The sequence below is a fragment of the Branchiostoma belcheri genome, unplaced genomic scaffold, assembly GCF_001625305.1.
Source record: "Branchiostoma belcheri isolate BF01 breed outbred unplaced genomic scaffold, Haploidv18h27 scaffold53, whole genome shotgun sequence".
NCBI classification, from domain to species: domain Eukaryota; kingdom Metazoa; phylum Chordata; class Leptocardii; order Amphioxiformes; family Branchiostomatidae; genus Branchiostoma; species Branchiostoma belcheri.
The window spans coordinates 1367-19666 of NW_017804165.1; the positions used below are offsets into that span (position 1 = coordinate 1367).

At 42.6% G+C, this 18300-nt stretch overlaps 3 protein-coding genes across 3 annotated transcripts in view; 1 reads left to right on the plus strand and 2 right to left on the minus strand.

Moving 5' to 3' along the window:
* The first annotated feature begins 525 nt into the window (after positions 1–525).
* Positions 526–2966, plus strand: LOC109480869. The gene is made up of 4 exons (XM_019783199.1): positions 526–910; positions 1682–1808; positions 2107–2262; positions 2820–2966. The coding sequence occupies exons 1-4, from the start codon at positions 855–857 to the stop codon at positions 2964–2966; spliced, it is 486 nt and encodes a 161-aa protein (XP_019638758.1). The 5' UTR covers positions 526–854.
* Positions 2967–5051: 2085 nt separating this feature from the next.
* Positions 5052–8424, minus strand: LOC109480870 (salivary glue protein Sgs-3-like). The gene is made up of 3 exons (XM_019783200.1): positions 8272–8424; positions 5230–5802; positions 5052–5069 (listed from the first exon to the last, which is right to left on the minus strand). The coding sequence occupies exons 2-3, from the start codon at positions 5728–5730 to the stop codon at positions 5052–5054; spliced, it is 519 nt and encodes a 172-aa protein (XP_019638759.1). The 5' UTR covers positions 5731–5802; positions 8272–8424.
* A 3498-nt stretch (positions 8425–11922) lies between these two features.
* The window catches only part of LOC109481024, a 17349-nt gene continuing 10971 nt past the window's right edge, over positions 11923–18300 (minus strand). Inside the window, exons 12-17 of the mRNA XM_019783501.1 lie at positions 17720–17781; positions 17232–17339; positions 16554–16682; positions 15852–16025; positions 14979–15149; positions 11923–14314 (exon numbers count right to left, since the gene is read on the minus strand). Coding sequence (XP_019639060.1) covers positions 14060–14314; positions 14979–15149; positions 15852–16025; positions 16554–16682; positions 17232–17339; positions 17720–17781 — 899 coding nt within the window. The 3' untranslated portion in view covers positions 11923–14059. The remainder of the gene's footprint in view (positions 14315–14978; positions 15150–15851; positions 16026–16553; positions 16683–17231; positions 17340–17719; positions 17782–18300) is intronic.

Genomic DNA, 18300 nt, shown 5'->3' on the forward strand with positions numbered 1-18300 from the left:
TCGTATGTTTCTTTGAAATGGGAAGTAAGTGTATGTGGAACAGTACCATCATTTTATATTCTAGACAGACATAAGTTTTTCTCAGATCAGGCTTATGCTTAGTTATGGATCGAAAATGATCAGTAAACGTTTCCGATTTAGCACGCCTGGTAAAAGCACAAGCCAGGCCTGGAATTTGTGAAAACAGGCTGTTCCCAGCAGGCTTGACTTGCAAAGCCATAAAAGAGCTTACTGAGGAGTTAGCGCCTATCTGAAACTTATTAGATCATCGATTGACATCAGAGGCGCTCTTCCATTTTCACACATTCTGTGGCAGTCAGTAGATAAGAAAAGTGCTGAGCCTTGCTGGGTATCGGTGATTTATGGCCTAAACCACGAGGTGCTAATCGACTACCTAATGTGTCGGCTTCATCTGCGAGAAATTTCGAAGTGACCTTGTTACCAATGAGTGATTTCGGTGGCAACTATTACAGTGTTTCTCACATTTTTTCTTTTTATTTATCCATGATTAATAAAAGAGCTTGAGATCAGACATAGAAAATAGAAAAGTCATAGAAAAGTCACTTCAACAATACACAAACAAACAAATCTGCTGCGCATTTAGATGAAAGACAAAACCGGATGAAGCCATTTGTCAATTTGACAATAATAATGGTGTTTTAACAGTGACCATGTGGGGACTGTTGTGACAGTCTTTCGTTATCAGAAGCTTGATCACAGAACGCAATTTCACAGCGCATGCGTGATGTTTTCGCCTGAGTTTTTAGTCATATCGTCAGTGACTTCGGACAGACCACCTCGTATCAACAGTGCTGTCGCATCCTTCCATCCAACCTCCTTGTTCCAACGCAACAATGGCCGACCTTGAGAATGCAATGGCGGCGCTAGAACTACTTTTCGAGCAGAGCGGGTATGTACAATATTAGGTTTTTATTCAGAAGTAGAAGCCTATACGTGTATTGTTTAGTTTGAGCAGTAATTGAAAAAAGTTTGCCCTGTTCCCGCAGCCTCCTGTCAGGCGTTCCTGGATCGGTGTTTTTTTTTTGGGGGGGGGGTATTTTCTGACCAAACCGTAGATCGCACACAATAGAAGCTCCGGCTGGCAAGCCTACATATATCTCCGTGGAGCTTCTATTGCGTGCGATCTACGTTTGATCAGAAAATACCCCCCTCCCCCCAAAAAAGGGGGCTGTTCCCGCACAGAATAGCGTTGGTGAAAATGGCCCAATGTCGTGTGTTACTGCATGTATCGATATTTTTGGGCTGGACTTCGGCAGCTAGTGCAATTTTCATAGTTGATGGAGTTGACAGTCGTAGTGCTCCAAGAAGTCTGATGTATGAAAGAGCTAGAGAATGTGGGATCTAATGACCGCTAGTAAAGTAGGTCAAAAGACGTTTAGAAAAATGTGTGGTAGAAATGTAAACAGACCTGTCTGACACGGCTTCTCTATATTCTGAAGTTTAACTGTGCAGTAGAAACAAGTTTTGTGATACGTTTTTGTGCTTTTTCGTCTTTTATATCATACTTTTCGTTCCGCAAGACTGCCCGGCCGGTCCTGGTTTGTAAACGTGACCTCCGCATTATCGTGTCCTTGCAGCAAATGTAGCTTCTTGGTTAGGAAATCGGTTCTCACACATCCTTGTGTGGTATAACATGTCTTTTTCCCCCGGCGATTTCCAGCCTCACCCTGCCAGCTGGCCTGCGGCACATCCTCCTCCATCTGCCCCACACAGCTCCGGCAAACTCGAGCCGGCCGGACTGGGGGCCACGGCGCAGGCTGGCGGCTGCCCTCTTCCGAGGGCTCTGGGTGAGTGAACGTCGTTAGTACGTTGAGCTGGGAGGGGGAGAACTGTTATATATTTTAGAGACCCTGAGACAGCATGCCCCATCCATGATAGTCGAGATACCAGGCTACACTAGTTTGTTCTCGAGCAAACGCAAGAAAATTATCATCCCATGAAGGTCAGCTACATAATTCCAAATAATAATTTGTGTGTTGAGCAAAAAATCCTGGATAGGTTTTACTGGTAGTTTTGACGATAAAAAGTTCTGTAACAATGCGCATGGTGTTCACCCAATCTGATCTATGCTGGTTTCTTTTCTAGTATGGATCCGACAGGACGGTGGGGGCGGACTCCCGGGCCCCGGGGAGGGACACACCCACCTATGTCTACCCGGAAGAGGTTAGGTGGGTCATGCGGGCTCGATTCCCCGACGACCCGGTCCGCCTGTACGACGGGCAAGTTGAGGAGCAGCGGGCAGTACGTACATAAATTTGTATAAACTTTCTAAAAGTTGTGTCTAACCTTGTGACGGTAAATCTGAAGATAACTTGTGACTCCCCTCCTGGCTGGGAAGGCATCGTCTCGATCTGGAACCAAACTTTCTAGAAGTTCAGTCTAACTGCATTTGATATACTATACATCTGTCTAACTGCATTTGACATATACTATACATTTGTCTTCATGCATTTGATATACTATACATCTGTCTAACTGCATTTGATATACATGTACTATACATTTGTCTCTATGCATTTGATAAACATTTGTAGTAATACAGAACGTTGTGGTGGCATTTGAATCTCTAGACCAGTTATTCCTGGATGGAATTTCCTACATAAACTCATTATACATACACATAACAGTTATGTGAGAGTATATAAGGAAGAAAGTTATGCGACAGAAATATATAGTGCATCTAAGAACATTTTAAACGGGTTTTGTCATATGCCTGTATTACAGAATTTGGTACTAGTAATCTGTGCAGATTAGTAAGTTGCTGTATTGTACAAACATTTTTTTCCATTCCTGTGCAGGTCTACTTCGTTGATGTCGTAGATCTGGCCACGGCCACCTGGCCGTCCTGCCGCTGCGGGAGCGCCACTGGAACTTCCGGGGGGCCTGCCCGCCGCGGACGCCGGACCTCCCGCGCCACACCTTACCCCCACAAGCGTGGCCAGTAGCCGTAAAACTCTCGTAAAAAAACTGTGCCTTTTTGGAATGGTAAGCCATGGTAGGATGACAGTTATGGCGGTTTGGTCTACTCTCCAAGCAGAGGTTTGGGTTTTGGGTGTATTTTTAGCGTGTTTTTAGGCTTTTTTATAGGGGTTTCTCTTTTGCTCTGAATTTTTTTCCTGTTGGGTTTGGTAGGAAAAAAAATTCAGTGCAAAAGAGAAACCCCGATAAAAAAGCCTAAAAACACGCTAAAATACCCCCAAAACCCAAACCTCTGCTTGGAGAGTAGGTTTGGTCAGGATGCCATTGTTTATGCACTGTCTTCCTATCATGGCTTTACTTTCCAAACACAAAGCGATATCATGGAGGTATGAAGAGAGATATCTAAGTTAGATTCTAACGATACACATGTACATGTAGTTTTTTTTCCAAATTCAATTTCCGTTTTCATTGCTTTGTTGTTTACAAAATCACCGCAGATGTTTTATAATGTTTGTAATATGTTTGTATAATGTTGTTCTCCTCTGTTTTGGCTTTTAAAAATGTAGTCTTTTTATTAATACCATTTTCACCGACCCTACATTGTATATTCTGTACTATATTTGTACTATACAAATGGACATATATCGTTTTTTTTTCCAAATGTACATACAACTTTGCATTGACAGTAAAGGTAACTGAATTTGATATGCTCTTGTGTGCGTTTCAGTCTTCTTACAAATCTAAAATCACCCTTAGTGACATTCTGTTTTCCCTGGAGCAGTGTAAAATGGCTTATACTAGTAGTTTCCAGAACAAAACGCCATTAGGACTGCATCCAGGCTATCAAAACACGAGATGATCACAATCTCCATTCCATGGGCTAACCTAAAGTAAACAAGACCAACTTTGGCCAGACCGGAGAAAGCAGTTGTCACTTGCACAAAGAATTACTAATATCAGGCCAGCCTTCGTCTGGGTCTCGCGGAGACTCTCCAATAACGAATAAGTGTAGTATGATAGAGGTTATAGGTAACTATGGATGTAAAATACACTTACGACAATGACATGTTTCGGCAGAGCAAGAGCTCCCTTTAGTCTTTATAATGGCACTGAGCTTCTGAGTTCTGTCTGGAAACTCTTGGAGAAATTTGGCAATATGAACCCAGTAAATACATGCATTTTGTTGCAACATTTCCCTAAGAAAACCCACAAACAAAACCAAAACTTTTGAACACCTCTTGAATTTGACAATACATAAAACATACAGGATAAGCAAATAATAAGCCTAATACAATCGTAATCCAAGTGTTTGTCCTGACATTTTGTCCTACAAACGGGGTATCAGGAAATATTTCGATCTTCCTTCAAACGCCTGCTTGTAAATCAGTAGAATGTAGGTCACGTCTGCAGTGTTTATTTTACGCTTCCAGTGAGCCGTATGCGGGCTCGGGCCTACAGCGGTCGGCCGGCCCGGGGCCCGCGTACAAACTGGGGCCGGCTGAACGACCAGCATGCGCCAGACTACGATAGTGTGTAGTACTTCAGTCTATCGAGCCTTTTTGGTAGTACAGAACGAGTTTCTGCGTCCACATCTCATCGCCGCGTATGTATACGGCCAAGCGGACGGCCGCGCTTACGTAGAGATTTTTTTCAGTGGCCTTTCCACAACTAACCAAAAGCCGCGAACATAGAGTACAATATCGTCAAGGATGGGCCATTTAGCTGCACGCACACGCGACCACCATACGAAAGCCTACTTAACTACAACTGCGCCAAAATGAAAGTATCTGTCACCATTTTTGTCGCCGGCGCGGCACCAGGCTCTCTGAAAACAAACGTCCGCCATGTTTTTTTTATCAGCGGAAGGTGCACAGTGCGCATGTGCCGACTGGCCCCTGGTTGTTTTATCAGGGGATTTACGGCTGTCTCCGCGAGCGGACGCAACCCCCCCGAAATTGACAGGGAATAAAACATTTTCGCGTTTTCATAACTATTTGATGCGGAGAGTTAGGGAGATGCAAAGGTCAAAAAAATATATTTCACATACAAACGTCTCAACACAAAAAAGTTTTAAGGCTTTTTGAGAAGCCTGGTTAGCCGGGGCAGAAACCTTAAGACCTTAATGACCCCTAGTCCACAAGAAAATGTGTTAAATGTTGTAATTTCATTGATCTGTGCTATACAAAAAAAAACACATGAATTGTCCACATGCCAAATTCAAACATACATGCAGCATTTAGACCCCATGTCTGTCCTAGTACATGTACATGTACATGTATGTATGGATACACCTAGACTGATGTTAAGTGTAAAAGAACTGAATAGACTTGCCTTTTCTTGCCCAACACAAAGTTTCAAGGGTCCAATCACAGCATTGTCGTCGTCTGTCACATGTTTAGCTGTCCCAGGCTTGTCTGTCCCAGGTTTACCTGTCCCACATTCATCTGTCCTACGTTCATCTGTCCCAGGCTTGTCTGTCCCAGGCTTGTCTGTCCCAGACTTGTCTGTCCCAGACTTGTCAGTCCCGGGTTCATCTGTCCCACGTTCATCTGTCCCACGCTTGTCTGTCCCAGGCTTGTCTGTCCCACATTCATCTGTCCCAGGCTTCTCTGTCCCATGCTTGTCTGTCCCATGTTCATCTGTCCCATGCTTGTCTGTCCCAGGCTTGTCTGTCCCACATTCATCTGTCCCAGGCTTCTCTGTCCCATGCTTGTCTGTCCCAGGCTTGTCTGTCCCATGCTTGTGTGTCCCAGGCTTGTCCGTCACAGGTTCTTCCTTCCCTTCTTCCATGGCTTTGTAAGTCTCTTGGTGGTTTCAGCCTGATAGGCAGAGCCTACTGATGGCTCCAAGGAACAGCCTTGTCTGAAAAATTAGCAAGGACAGAACATCTTTTTAAAATTAAATGAGGACATTGCGACATTGGCAGGAATACAAGAAGATCTGGGTGAAGATATAATTATAACAGAATGATGTACAGTGCCTTTTCAAAATACATAGAAGCCAAGTCTAGTGGAAAAATAGACCTGAAGCAAAGACAACAACAACAAACGACATGGTAACTCTTGAAATGTTTGAGGTTAAGCTAATTTTGCTTTCTATCACAAAATCTACACTACTGTACAACAAAATTGTTTCAACCACAACCTTAAAACACAATTGCAACCAAACGTAAAACCTCCTACCTACTAGTAGCTTTCTATTCTACAAATTCTAATTTCTAATTCTACAAAATTTAACCACTACTGGTGTAGCCTGTCGTAACAAGACTTTGACTTGAAAACATTTTCACCCGGCCAGTTTTGAGGTTCTTCCAGTCCCTAAGGGCTCCCCTACACGTCATGGGTCAAACATACGTCATACAATGCAATTAGGCAGCAGTGTAATTTCAAGGAAGTGAGGTATTCTGAGGTCAGCAACATACTGTCAAACCTGTACTTGTGATCACCTCTACATAAAGACTATCTAGTCTGTCTATTGATATACTGTTCAGTCAAACCTGTACAAGTGACCAGCTCTACATAATGACCCCCTGACCACTGATATACAGTCAAACCTGGTCATGATCAAGTGACCAACTGTACATAAGGACCACCAGCGTGACCTGGCCACTGATATACAGTCAAACCTGTACTAGTGACCACCTCTACATAAGGACCCCCTTGGAAATTTGATATACAGTCAATCCTGTACTAGTGACCTACTCATAGGGACCACCTGGCCAATGCAACCGCTTTTTGGTGGTCCCTTAGATAATTTTCACCACTGACATATTAGCATTAAGAAACCACCTGTTAATGATATATGTTATCTTGTCACACTCACTATCCAGGCTCAATGATTATTCTGCTGCTGGTGTCCTTGCCACAGGGGTCGACAGCAGTCGGCTAGTAGTACAGGTATAGACCAGACCCAGTCAACCAGACCAGAATCTGATATTATCTTCGGCAGTACGTGTTAATGTACTAAGACAGAGACAAGTGGCGGGCTGCCATCAAGCCCCAGATGTATTGTGCAAGCACGTCTAACCCTCAGAAAACGGGGAACAACAGACAATAAACCGGACAGTGAGTGAGTGAGTAAGGTTATACCAGTTGTCTTGCTGCAAGTTTTCAGATAGTGTAAAGGTAAAGGCCTAGGTACGGCCTTGGTTAAGACAAGCATGTCACCACTAATTTGTGACAACATGTTGAGTTCAAAATGTACTCCTCCCAGGTCACTCGGTCATTCAGTATGCTCTATATATTATATATGTGTGTACTCACAAAGAAACCATTGTCAGGAATTGTAGGGATCCTACTTTTCCAACAAATGCTTACATGGAGATCACAATCAATCCTTCCAAATTAATAATAAAGGCTGACTTATTCCGTCATGACATCAATGGAGGTCCCTAGCTTACATGTAGTTTCCAAGCCTAATTTAGCTGCCATTCAGGCAGGAACTTATTAGCAACTGAATAAGGCTTGGTAACCAGGCAAGGAGGTCCCTATATAATGTTTGTGGAGAGCCACAATTTGAGCACGTTAAAGATCCCACCACACCGATATTGAAAAAAAGTAGGTTCATCACTGCGTTAGTGGATCAAACCTTAGAGTCTTATTGCCGCACTTTGAGCAGTTTCTAGGTACTGTCGTATGGAGGTCACTATCATAAGCACTGAAAGGTTGCCATTACAGACCCTTAAAATTGTAAACGCCAGTTGTAAGCTCCTCGCAATTCAGTCCCTGACTGCGAAGAGAGAGTAGTCAGCCCACTATATCCCTCATGAAAAGCTGCTAACGTTAGCAGGCCAATTTACTTATTATGTGCTATGATGCGACTGGTAAAACTGGTACCAAACAACAAGTTTGACATCCCCCCTGACTGCAATTTTTAATCAATTTAAATTTTAATTAATTTTGCAAGACTAATTTCCTCCTCACATATGGTGGCTTTTCACACATTCACCCGGGATTATACTCGTTTGGATTGGTTTTCTGATAGCCATCCCTCGACTGTCAGCAAAAAATGTAACATTAATACTGTATTAGGAATCAAAAGAAGGTACCTGTTAAGGCTGTTGCAATTTAATTCACCCTCCCAACCTCTGCTTGGATATGATTGTTTATGTATGAGACTTCAGTCTAAAACAGCCTTTGCCAGTGATCTTGCGATTAAAAATCCTTCACACTTACTTCGTACCATCATCCCCAGACGTACAACGCACACACCTGGCCACTCTCGCGGCAAATTCGTCTGACTATCACCTGACTATGCTTACGTTATTTTTATGCAATACTACTTCCCTGTTCCATATCATGTTGACTGGTCGACAGTGGAAGCGAAACTTACCGATATAGTGGTTCTTCGTCGTTGGCTGGTGTTAATAGAAGTCAAATACAACAGTTGCATGTGTTGACGACACCCTGTTTGATATGTGACTCATGCTTCGCCACCTCATGAGTTGTTTTGACAGTAAAACTTGTCGTGCAACTTTTCATGTGGGGTATGTGATCTGTAAGGTCAAGTGTCATCGGACGGGTCCACCCGTAGAAACCGCGGGGGTGGGGAGGGTGACGGGGAAATTTGTGGTGTAGAGAGTATGTCACGTGCTTAGTGACCGTGGGTTTTCCCCTTTTTTTGTACCGACGGATGAAAATATCTGGGGCTCAGTCAGAGGAATGTATTACACGTTAGCGTGAAAACCATGCAACGCAACGTTAACCCCATGTTTCCCAGTTTCTCGAGAAAATACAGGAATGGCAACAGTCATACATTTTGTGTAAATATTGAATGTCACATTTCAAAACCAGGGACCCGGCCGGGTAGCTGGAACTAATGAAGTTCAGAACCATTTAAAAAGTGCATCTCAAGAATATGTACCAATCATACTCATGACTACTTTTAATTTTGTACTTTTGCGCTTATGCGATCCCTGACTTCCCCCTTTAACACTTGAAACGTTTTGTGTGTTTTGTTTTCTTTTGTCTCATACTTCAATTCCGCAAACTGCCCAGCCGGGCACCGGCTTGAAAATATGACCCGGTCTGGCCATGGAATTATTGGCGTCAAAAGAGGCACGGCAAAACTTTTATGATGTATAACAGCCGATTACATTGACGAGATGTTCCTGTCAACCTTAACTCGTATAGATTTATTTATTTATTTAGCTATTTTTATGAAGATTTGCCACATTAGTTAAAGGATATTGACATAACAGGTGACTATCCCCTCTTCAAAGATGTCAAACCTGCGACCAGACTGTAAGCGTGTTTGAACCACTCACACCGGGAAGGTCCCCTACTCTTTTCGTGCGGCGCTGTTCTTTAACGTGCGTGGGGTGCGGCTCTTCCAAACACGAGAGCTCTATCTAACGTCCCTAACCGAAGCTAGGTACTCATTATACCAGAGTGAAATGAGGAAAGTCGTGTAAAGTGCGTTTCCCAAGGGCACAAGATCGGTGACATCGGGCAGGATTCGAACCCGGAACCTCTTGGGTCTATTCGAACACTCTACCGCTACGCCCCACGATGATCTTTTAAACTGCGACCTGTTGATATTCCTGAGTAAGAATAACAAATTATTGAATCGTATTATTAAAAGCCGTGTGAACCAGTTTAAATCCTTCCTGTTACTATTGAATGGATGCTCAAAATAAAATCCGACCGGTGATGGACTGCGTGCAAAACAAAGACCTCTCTAGTATCGCTGCCAATAATAATAAACTACTGAATGGAATTGATGTTAAAAATAAAAGAATAATCTAAACGGCAATGGGACCCCCAAGCCTTCCGTATCCTGCAGTGTCTGTCAGTAATAACTTTATTGCAAATTAATTCATGCCCAATGGCTAATCGCAAGTGCATCGGAAAAGATGGTGTGGAGTCTTCTTCTTCCCATTACGTGCAAACCTCCAGGGCTCCAGCACGGGGTATGAAGTGCTCGAATCTATTGGCAAAAAAAAGTTACTTGTCGCTTTAATTTAGCCTGGGTGCCATCCGATTTGTTCTGGGTTGCCGTTACAATCGGATGGTACCCAGGCTAGCTTTAGTTCCACTTAGCACATTATTTGTCCTCCTGAATTCATTCTCAGGCGCAATTGAGTTTGCCTGAAAATCATAACGGATCGGAGGGTCCAAGCTCTGCAGAGTAGTTTTGCCTAGCCTCCTGTGTAGGCCCCGCGGCGGTGGGGAAGAGTTTTTAACCGAGAGAAGGTCCCTTTCCGTGGGCTGAAAGGAACCTTCTCTCGGCGGCTATGTAGGATGGCCGGCTATATTAAAATAACGCGTTAAAAACTCTTCCCCACCACCGCGGGGCCTGCACAGGAGGCTAAGTTTTGCCAGTGACCCATGAATGCAAACATTCCAATAAGAATTTCACACAAGAATAACTTAACTTACCGTTCAGCGTCGTCGGCCTGCCTGAATTTACCGTTAAGCGTTGCCCATTAGGATCATCCCATCACGTAGACCCTCGAATGGCACTGTGAAAGGGAATACTAGTACTGGCGAGCTTATCTTGGTCTTTTTTTGGAAGCCTGGCTGGTTAGAGAAAACAAACGCCGAAACATTACGGTACGGAAGTTTGCAAGCTTACGCACGAAGTCAACAGTTCGAGGCTGAGCTTGCGAAGTTCCTCTTCGTGACCGTAAAATCAACCGGGACGTAAACAGGGAAAATTGGAGAAAAAGTCACGTGAGGAAGAGGGACACAAATATCCTTTACTGCTGAGTGGCCTCTAGTCTCTACGAGACTCCTTTGCAGGCTGACTAAATAGTAGAAATAGCGGCTTAAGTGTAGTTTGCGGCCGTAAACTACACTTAAGCCGAAATAGCCAGACTGAATCGCCCTAACTAACCGGCCAGGGGAGTTATAGCCGGCCATAGGGGGTCCACTTGAATATGCCTCTATGGTCGACTAACTCCCCTGGCCAGTTACATTCCTTTTTAGACTGATTTCTACTCGATACCAGCCTGCAAATGTGTCTGATGGAGACTACGGAATCCAGTAGATTTGCAAATGATCGCTGTAAGGTAACAAAAGACCGCAATGTTTAAACGTAACACATTGTGTACTCTGCTGTTGACTGAGCTAATCCCGGGTTTGGCAGTCAGACTTTAGGGAAGTCGTGTCTCAAATATTTACAAAGTTACACGCTACGGGTGAGCTACCCGTGTTGATTACACGTTTTATTGCTTCTCTGTTTTGTATCTGTATCAGAATAGCCAGTGTAACAACTAGCCCTCCATGGTAACGTAAACACACCAGCTTCTGAGTTCCGTATCTGTACAAAGTACATGTACATACAACCGGTAACACGTGTGTGACAACCCTTCAGAGTAGCACATCAGTTTCGCAGGAACGCGGCGCGGCGGCAGTTGGTTGTATTACACTGAACGACTTGTTACACCTAACCTTTGCACATCTAACTACTGTATAACACATCTAATTGTTTAAAGCGATCTAGTGGTGATGCCAGTACTGTACTTGGTGGCAGCGAGTTCCAATTTACGTCTAGGAGAAAAAACAGATTTTAAACACCTCAATCCTTGGTTGATAATTATGTCTGGTACTTGAAGGCATGACTATTTCTTTCGCAACAAAGGGAAATCACGCAAGTCGTGCTTTTTGTAGCTGTAGAAATTTAACAACAAACAAGGAAACGGATTCAGCTTCTCGTTTCAGCCTGGCGGGAAAGCGAAATTGAAAAAAAAAAATACTATTAGTCATTCCACTGTCTATACTATAGACTTAATGGTAAAGTGTATGATAGTACAGCGAAAATAAATCAGGAATACAGTATTGACTCTTTGCCTTCACTAGCCGTGGTGACTCTTGAATCGGGCATATGTTTCTGGTATTCGGTGAGCCGAGTACCAGCAAAATACACCCGATTCAAGAGTCGCCACGGCTATACCTTCACACATGCATTCAAATATCCTTCACATTAATTCTGACAGGATGTATTAAGCGATGAAGACACACAAGTGGTTTTTGTCACGATACTTTTATTACAAAATATAGTTCCTGACTATTGGAAGCCATCGTTTGGATAATACATGCCAGGTATCCGCCACGGTCGCCAGATGTTTGGAGGACGTAAGTAATTTATATCTTAATTGCATTTTCTTGTTTATTTCTCTTTTTAAATGTATAATACAATCATGCAACTTCAATTTCAGTTTAACACAGTCACGCACACATGCACACACGCACACATACACATTTTGTATATGACGAGACTTGGTCTCTTGGTACATATCTTTCCTACTCTTGGTTACATATTTCCAATATCAACAGTATTAATACAGCATATTAAAACATAAAGGCTAACGCCTGGCACTTTTCTAGAATACCAACATCTCTAGGACTTTTCCCCTCTCAGTGGCACATTTTTAGTTAAAGATAGATTACATAATAGAATAGATGAAATTGTAAAAGCCTGTAACTAGTCTATGCAACAACGCCATCTATCTTTAAAGGAAAGTACTGCAGTTTGCTTGGCAATTCCACTGTACAGCCAAAGTTTCCAAACACACTAGAAGGAAATTATCTAATTAATTAAACCAATTAGCAGCAATAGTTATCATTCCTGTATCCTGTATTGAATATCTATCATACAGATGCTGGCAATGAAGTATATTTTCCCTTAGAGGGAAAAAGGATTTTAAAAATCTGGATGAAATGATGCATTGATCCACTTATCAGAAGCTGATTCAATCTAAAAACTCTTTCACAACAGAATACTTTACCATAGACTTTCTTGGACAAAGGAGAAAAGAAACACCTCAGTCTATATAACCGTTACAGCAAAGAATTCAACATATACATAAAACAAACATACATACATACATACATACACATAAAACATACATACATGACATACAAAGTAACATATATTTTTTTAACTACTACAATATCAATATTGTTACTTGATTCTTCATGTGTAATTTAGAATTTTAAGAATTAAAATTTGACTATTTCAATGCATTGGTCCTTTGTGCAACAAGATATAATTCAGCCTCTGGCTGCAATTTTGTTTGATTGATAAACAATTTTGAAATATAGATAGATAGATTGATTGATTGATTGATTGATAGAAACAGACTATAAACATACTTACATATAATATTATATACAACATCTTTCTTACATATAACCAGCATAGATTTCCAGGTGACTATCATCTTTCCAAGATGTCAACAATCCTCATACGCTCACACTAAAAACATATTAGTCTTTTTTATATGTGTGGTGGGTTTTTAATGTGCTTGAGGTGTGGCTCTCCTCAAACACAGGATCCCCAGCTTTACATACCACATTAGAGGACGTTCCTAACTGAAGCTGTGTAACATTACGTATTTGCAACAAGTGAGTCAAGTGAGGTGTAAAGTGCATTTCCCAAGGGCCAAGCACCAGATGCGTGGCACGTTTCCCCCCAATGACCTAGAAACAATTCATCTTGAACTGTTGACCCTGAGCGAAGACAAAGATATTATAGTTTGACAAATTCAAAATTTTGACAACACATACATTTTGTACATACCAAGTCCAATTTCTTCTGTTGGATTGGAAAATATAGATTAAACTTGCGTTGTGATGACGTCTACCAACACAATGAACTTTCAAAATAAGATTTGGCGTAAGGGTGGCATTGGTGTGCCTAATCTGCATTTCATGTGTCTGTGCAAGTGTCTCATTTGCATGCTCGTGAGACTTAAGTGGTATCCTTACCAGGTTTGATGATGTTACCATACCCAGAAGTAATGATTAAGCAGGAATCAGAATGAAAGGTTGATTTTGTGCAGAGATGCGTTGAAGGCTTGATGAGAGGAGTTGGTGAGAGGGTTGTCCAGGGACGTGGACAGTCTGAACCCACAGTCCGTGATGACGTCCTTACGTTCCAGCTGGTCCAGGATCTTGTACAGGTTGTCAAGCTCATAGATTAGCTCTCTGTTGGTGCTGTTGTCCTCCTTGTCGGACAGAACAAACTAGTAGAAAGGTAGCATTTGCAAAGCAAATGCATGAAGTTCACCTTCACATGGTCTAGCCTAACTCTGTTCTTACTCAAACACATTCATATACTATATAATATGGTGAGCAGCCCCTCCAACTCTGTTATGTCCTCTGATTTTCAGGAATCAGAATGAAAGGTTGATGTTGTGCAGAGATGCGTCAAAGGCTTGATGAGAGGAGTTGGTGAGAGGATTGTCCAGGGACGTGGACAGCCTGAACCCACAGTCCGTGATGACGTCCTTACGCTCAAGCTGGTCCAGGATCTTGTACAGATTGTCCTGTGTGAAGTGTGTGGGCTGCCGAGCCTCCCAGTCCTGCAGGAGCAGCTCCGTAGGAGATCTCCCCTCCTTGTAGCTCACCTCTTCTATCTGCTTCAGGGCCTGAGCATTGGAATCAAGACTTCATGAAAACTAGAAGGTAACATTTGCAAAGCAAATGCATAATGTTTACCTTCACATATGGTCTGCTCTGATAATTCTTACTCAAACACATTCACATATATGGTGACAGGAGTCTAAATCCCTCCTACTATAAAATTGCAACATTATGTAACCCAACACCATGGTGAGAGACAGTCTGGTGGACCAGGTCATAGGTCACTGTTTTGGAGAAGAAGAAGAACTTCGGTAAACATGAAAAGGTCAAGACAAAGATAGCAAAGCATTTTTGATTGAGGCCATAGGGATTGTGGGTTGCTTCTCAACTGTATCTAGGGCAAGGTACATGTATTGGAAGTCGGAGCCCAACCCTCTACTTCCACTGCCTTTTACCTCGAGTCCCCAACCAAAGTCACATACCCATTTTACACCTCGTGCTACATGTATACATTTCCTACTGTTATATATTGAAGAACTTTATTGCACGACAATTGCACATGGTACAATGTATGAGAAGCTCATTCTCAGCTTTGTCCCAACCTAAATCTCCACCACCTGGGTGGTGTGAGGAGAGTTGTGTGAAGTGCCTTTCCCAAGGACACAACATCTAGCCAAGCTAGAGGCCCATTCTAGAAGTCTCAGCTTTGCCCCAACCTAAATCTCCCACCTGAAAGTCCAGCCCAATTTTCTCCACCATCATCTTCCAGTTGTTGCCCAGCGGCAGGTTCCAGTCCAGCATCTGGCACAGTTTCAGTCTCTTGGACACCGGCAGCCACTTGCTCTTGGCCTTGGGACTGTGCAGTTCGTAGATGGGCTCTCCACTGGTGCTGTTGTCCTCCTGTCAGGATAAAAAGAATAGCATACATCACAATTTTCAACAGTACTTTAATATATTTGCAGTTTTTGCTGTCACTTCTGTAAAGTGTCTGTCCTTGGTGCTGAAAATGTTCTGCTGAGAGTTATGTTGCTTTCCAGTTGACTAGCTAGCAGGGAGATGGTTGCTTGTGCTGTTGTTCCAAATACCATGCCATCAAGTGATCATTGGACATTGGATAGAGAGATTTTCTTCTTACACAACAATTGTGTTTCTCCCCAGAGCTTACGTTTCAATGCCTGAGCTCTGAGGAAGATGCATGATATGTACATGAGAAACATTACTGTTTGCTTAAGAAGACAATCCCTATATCCAAGGTTCATTGATCACTTGATGGCTTGGCAATTGGTTATGGTGAACAACAGCACAAGCGGCCATCTCTCTGCTAGCTTGTCAACTGGCAGCAACATATAACTCTCGGCAGAAAGTTCTTAGCACCAAGGACAGACACAACAAAAGTTTCAGTCTTGATGTCAGTACACCATTATCTATTTACTAATCATCAATTCAGAAATGACTGCATTCAGCAAAGAACTAACCACCAGTGCTGTTACCACAATCCCATTACTATTAAGAAACACAATTATCTTGTTGTAGTACACCATACAAAAGTCCCTGTACTTTTGTTGAGTCAATGAAGAATCGTGTAGCATCTTTGTTCCTTACATAAAGCTTGAAATCTCCATGTACACTGAACGTGACATCTCTCTTCCCCAGGGAAGCGACGATTTGGGCTTGAAACTGGTACTTGTTGGACTCTTCGTGTAGGATGGTCACCTCCTTGTGACACACAAAGTCGCCGTTGTCTGCCAGAATTTGAAGCCGTTCGTATGGGAGCACCTATGTGGGGCATAGTAGTTGTCAAAACAAGTTACTTGATTATTTATTTATTGATATTTAGATTTAGATTTACCATGATGCTTTTGGAAGAATTAAGTTAAACATACCAGTCGTCTATCACCTCTTCAAAGATGCAAACCCTGAGACTATACTGTAAGATTTGAACCATTCACACAGGGAAGGACCCCTGCTCTTTTAGATAAGTGTGGCAGGTTATCTTAAATGTGCCTGAGGTGTGGTTCTCCTCAAACACGGGACCTCCGGTTTTACATCCCATCTGAAACTACGTCCTTAGCCAAAGCTCGGAACTCATTTTCTTTTTCAACTGAGTTATGTGAGGAAAATAAGACAAATGTTAAATGCCTTTCCCAAGGGCACAACACTGGGGCCTGCCAGGGATTTGAACTGACATACAACAGAGTCTGCAGTGTTTAGGATCAGAGGCTTGTCTAAGCTCAGGGGAAATGTGACTTTGTATGACTGTATGGCATAGGTCTATGAAGTAGGGAAACATTGATAAGATCATACCACAGTTTGAGGTGTGTCCTTCAGGCTCCACCCCTTTGACTTGATGTTGACTGTCAGGTTCATGTTTTCCCCCTGGCCGATGGCAATACTCCTGGCTGGACACACCACGTAGCCTTTCACCACCTTGTTCTGCAAGAGTAAAAGTGTTCAACGTTATGTACATGTTTAACCAGCTGGCCTGCTTAACTTGATGTAGAATGTTTGTTATAATAACATTTCATAGATAATGCCTGAATGTACATAATATACTGTCATAACCCATACAGTGAACTCCCTTACAACTCGCTCTAGATCACTAGTGTAGTCCAGGAGGAGAATTCTGAATAAACTTGTGTTCTAGCCCACCCTGCATAGAACCACTTTGTCCCAGCTAGGCCCAACCACATCATGCCTCAAATGATCAGGAGACATCAAGGTATGATTGTATGGCACTGGCCAAAGTATGTACTAAGTGGGCTATTTTCTCATTTGAGAATCTCCTCTTAGACCACAGGGACAATGGCACAATGTTCAAACAAAATTACTACATGCAAAATCAAAATGAATGTTGTACTTACAACGTAAAAATGAAACCACAAGTTGAACACAACTGTTACTGGGTCAGTGTCATGAAGGATTTCAAAATACTTAGCCATCAATACATACAGCTGAGGACAAGACATTTCAGTTTGTATTTACCAGCATTTTGAGGTCCTTATTTCCCGATATTGCCACCATGACGGTCCACAGACCTCCAACTGAAGGGTTGTCGGCAAACACAGCCATATTCAGTCTGAAGGCAACCTCCTGTCAATTATCCAATTGAAAAAAATGGAAAAGATGTTTCTTAAACAATTTCTTCATGAAATTATTGCAGATAGAAAGAGCAGTGCAACAGTGCTGTTCGAGCAATACCAACTGGCCAGTCTAACTGGTCTGAACCATTTAGCCATGCAGTTAGTGCACTGGGTTCTTGAGCTCACGGCCCGAATTCCAGGAGCAAGGAGACTGTACTACTCGAGCCTCGGTGTTTCAGCAGCATCAGAATTTCATTACGCCAATTATGTGTCATGCATGTTACTACAAGATTAAAACAGTGAGTAAGAAGTCTTCATTCTTCAATATGAAGTGAATCATGGTATGTGTACAATAATGTATGTACACTACACTTCATACATTGTCGTTACCTCTGGTTCTGCTACATTCCTCCAGTACTGGGAGTACTCCACACTTGGCTTAAAATGAATTCCTGCACAACCAACAGGAAAAATGCTTTAAAATTTACAAAATATTCTGTTACTCCCGAAAATAGTTTCATCAGGTTGGTAAAACTTAAGAGATAGGGGAATTCTTTTTACACAACCAAAGAGTCTCACCTCGCTGACGTTTCGGTGTCTATCAGACACCTTCTTCAGAGCTTCTGACTGGAGTACTGCATCTCGCCGCTATATGTAGCCGATGTAGGTGGCGCTTTTGCGGCGAGAACACTATCCCAAACATGGCTTAGTTTGTACCCCCCCTCGTCCCGGTTCATTACAGGGGTTGACTTTCTGATCCAAACTGCCTCCTTGATCCAGCGGGTTCTTCTATTGTCTTCTCTGTCTATAACTTTCGCCCCCTCCCAGTCAATTACGCAGTTGTTTCTAGCAATGTGATCTGTCACTGCTGATTTCTTTTCTTCTTTTTGTGCATGTCTTTTCTGTGATCTTGTGTACTTCACTGTGTCCATGTTGTCAGCTTCCTTCTTGTGTTCTTCTAATCTTGTCCC

Excerpts from the sequence above, each read along its gene's own strand:
- LOC109480869 (XM_019783199.1), top strand. The coding sequence starts at position 855 with ATGGCCGACCTTGAGAATGCAATGGCGGCGCTAGAACTACTTTTCGAG. Across the intron at positions 1,809-2,106 it reads CCCTCTTCCGAGGGCTCTGG|TATGGATCCGACAGGACGGT; the intron begins GTGAGTGAACGT and ends TTTCTTTTCTAG. Across the intron at positions 2,263-2,819 it reads AAGTTGAGGAGCAGCGGGCA|GTCTACTTCGTTGATGTCGT; the intron begins GTACGTACATAA and ends ATTCCTGTGCAG.
- LOC109480870 (XM_019783200.1), bottom strand. The coding sequence starts at position 5,730 with ATGGAAGAAGGGAAGGAAGAACCTGTGACGGACAAGCCTGGGACACAC.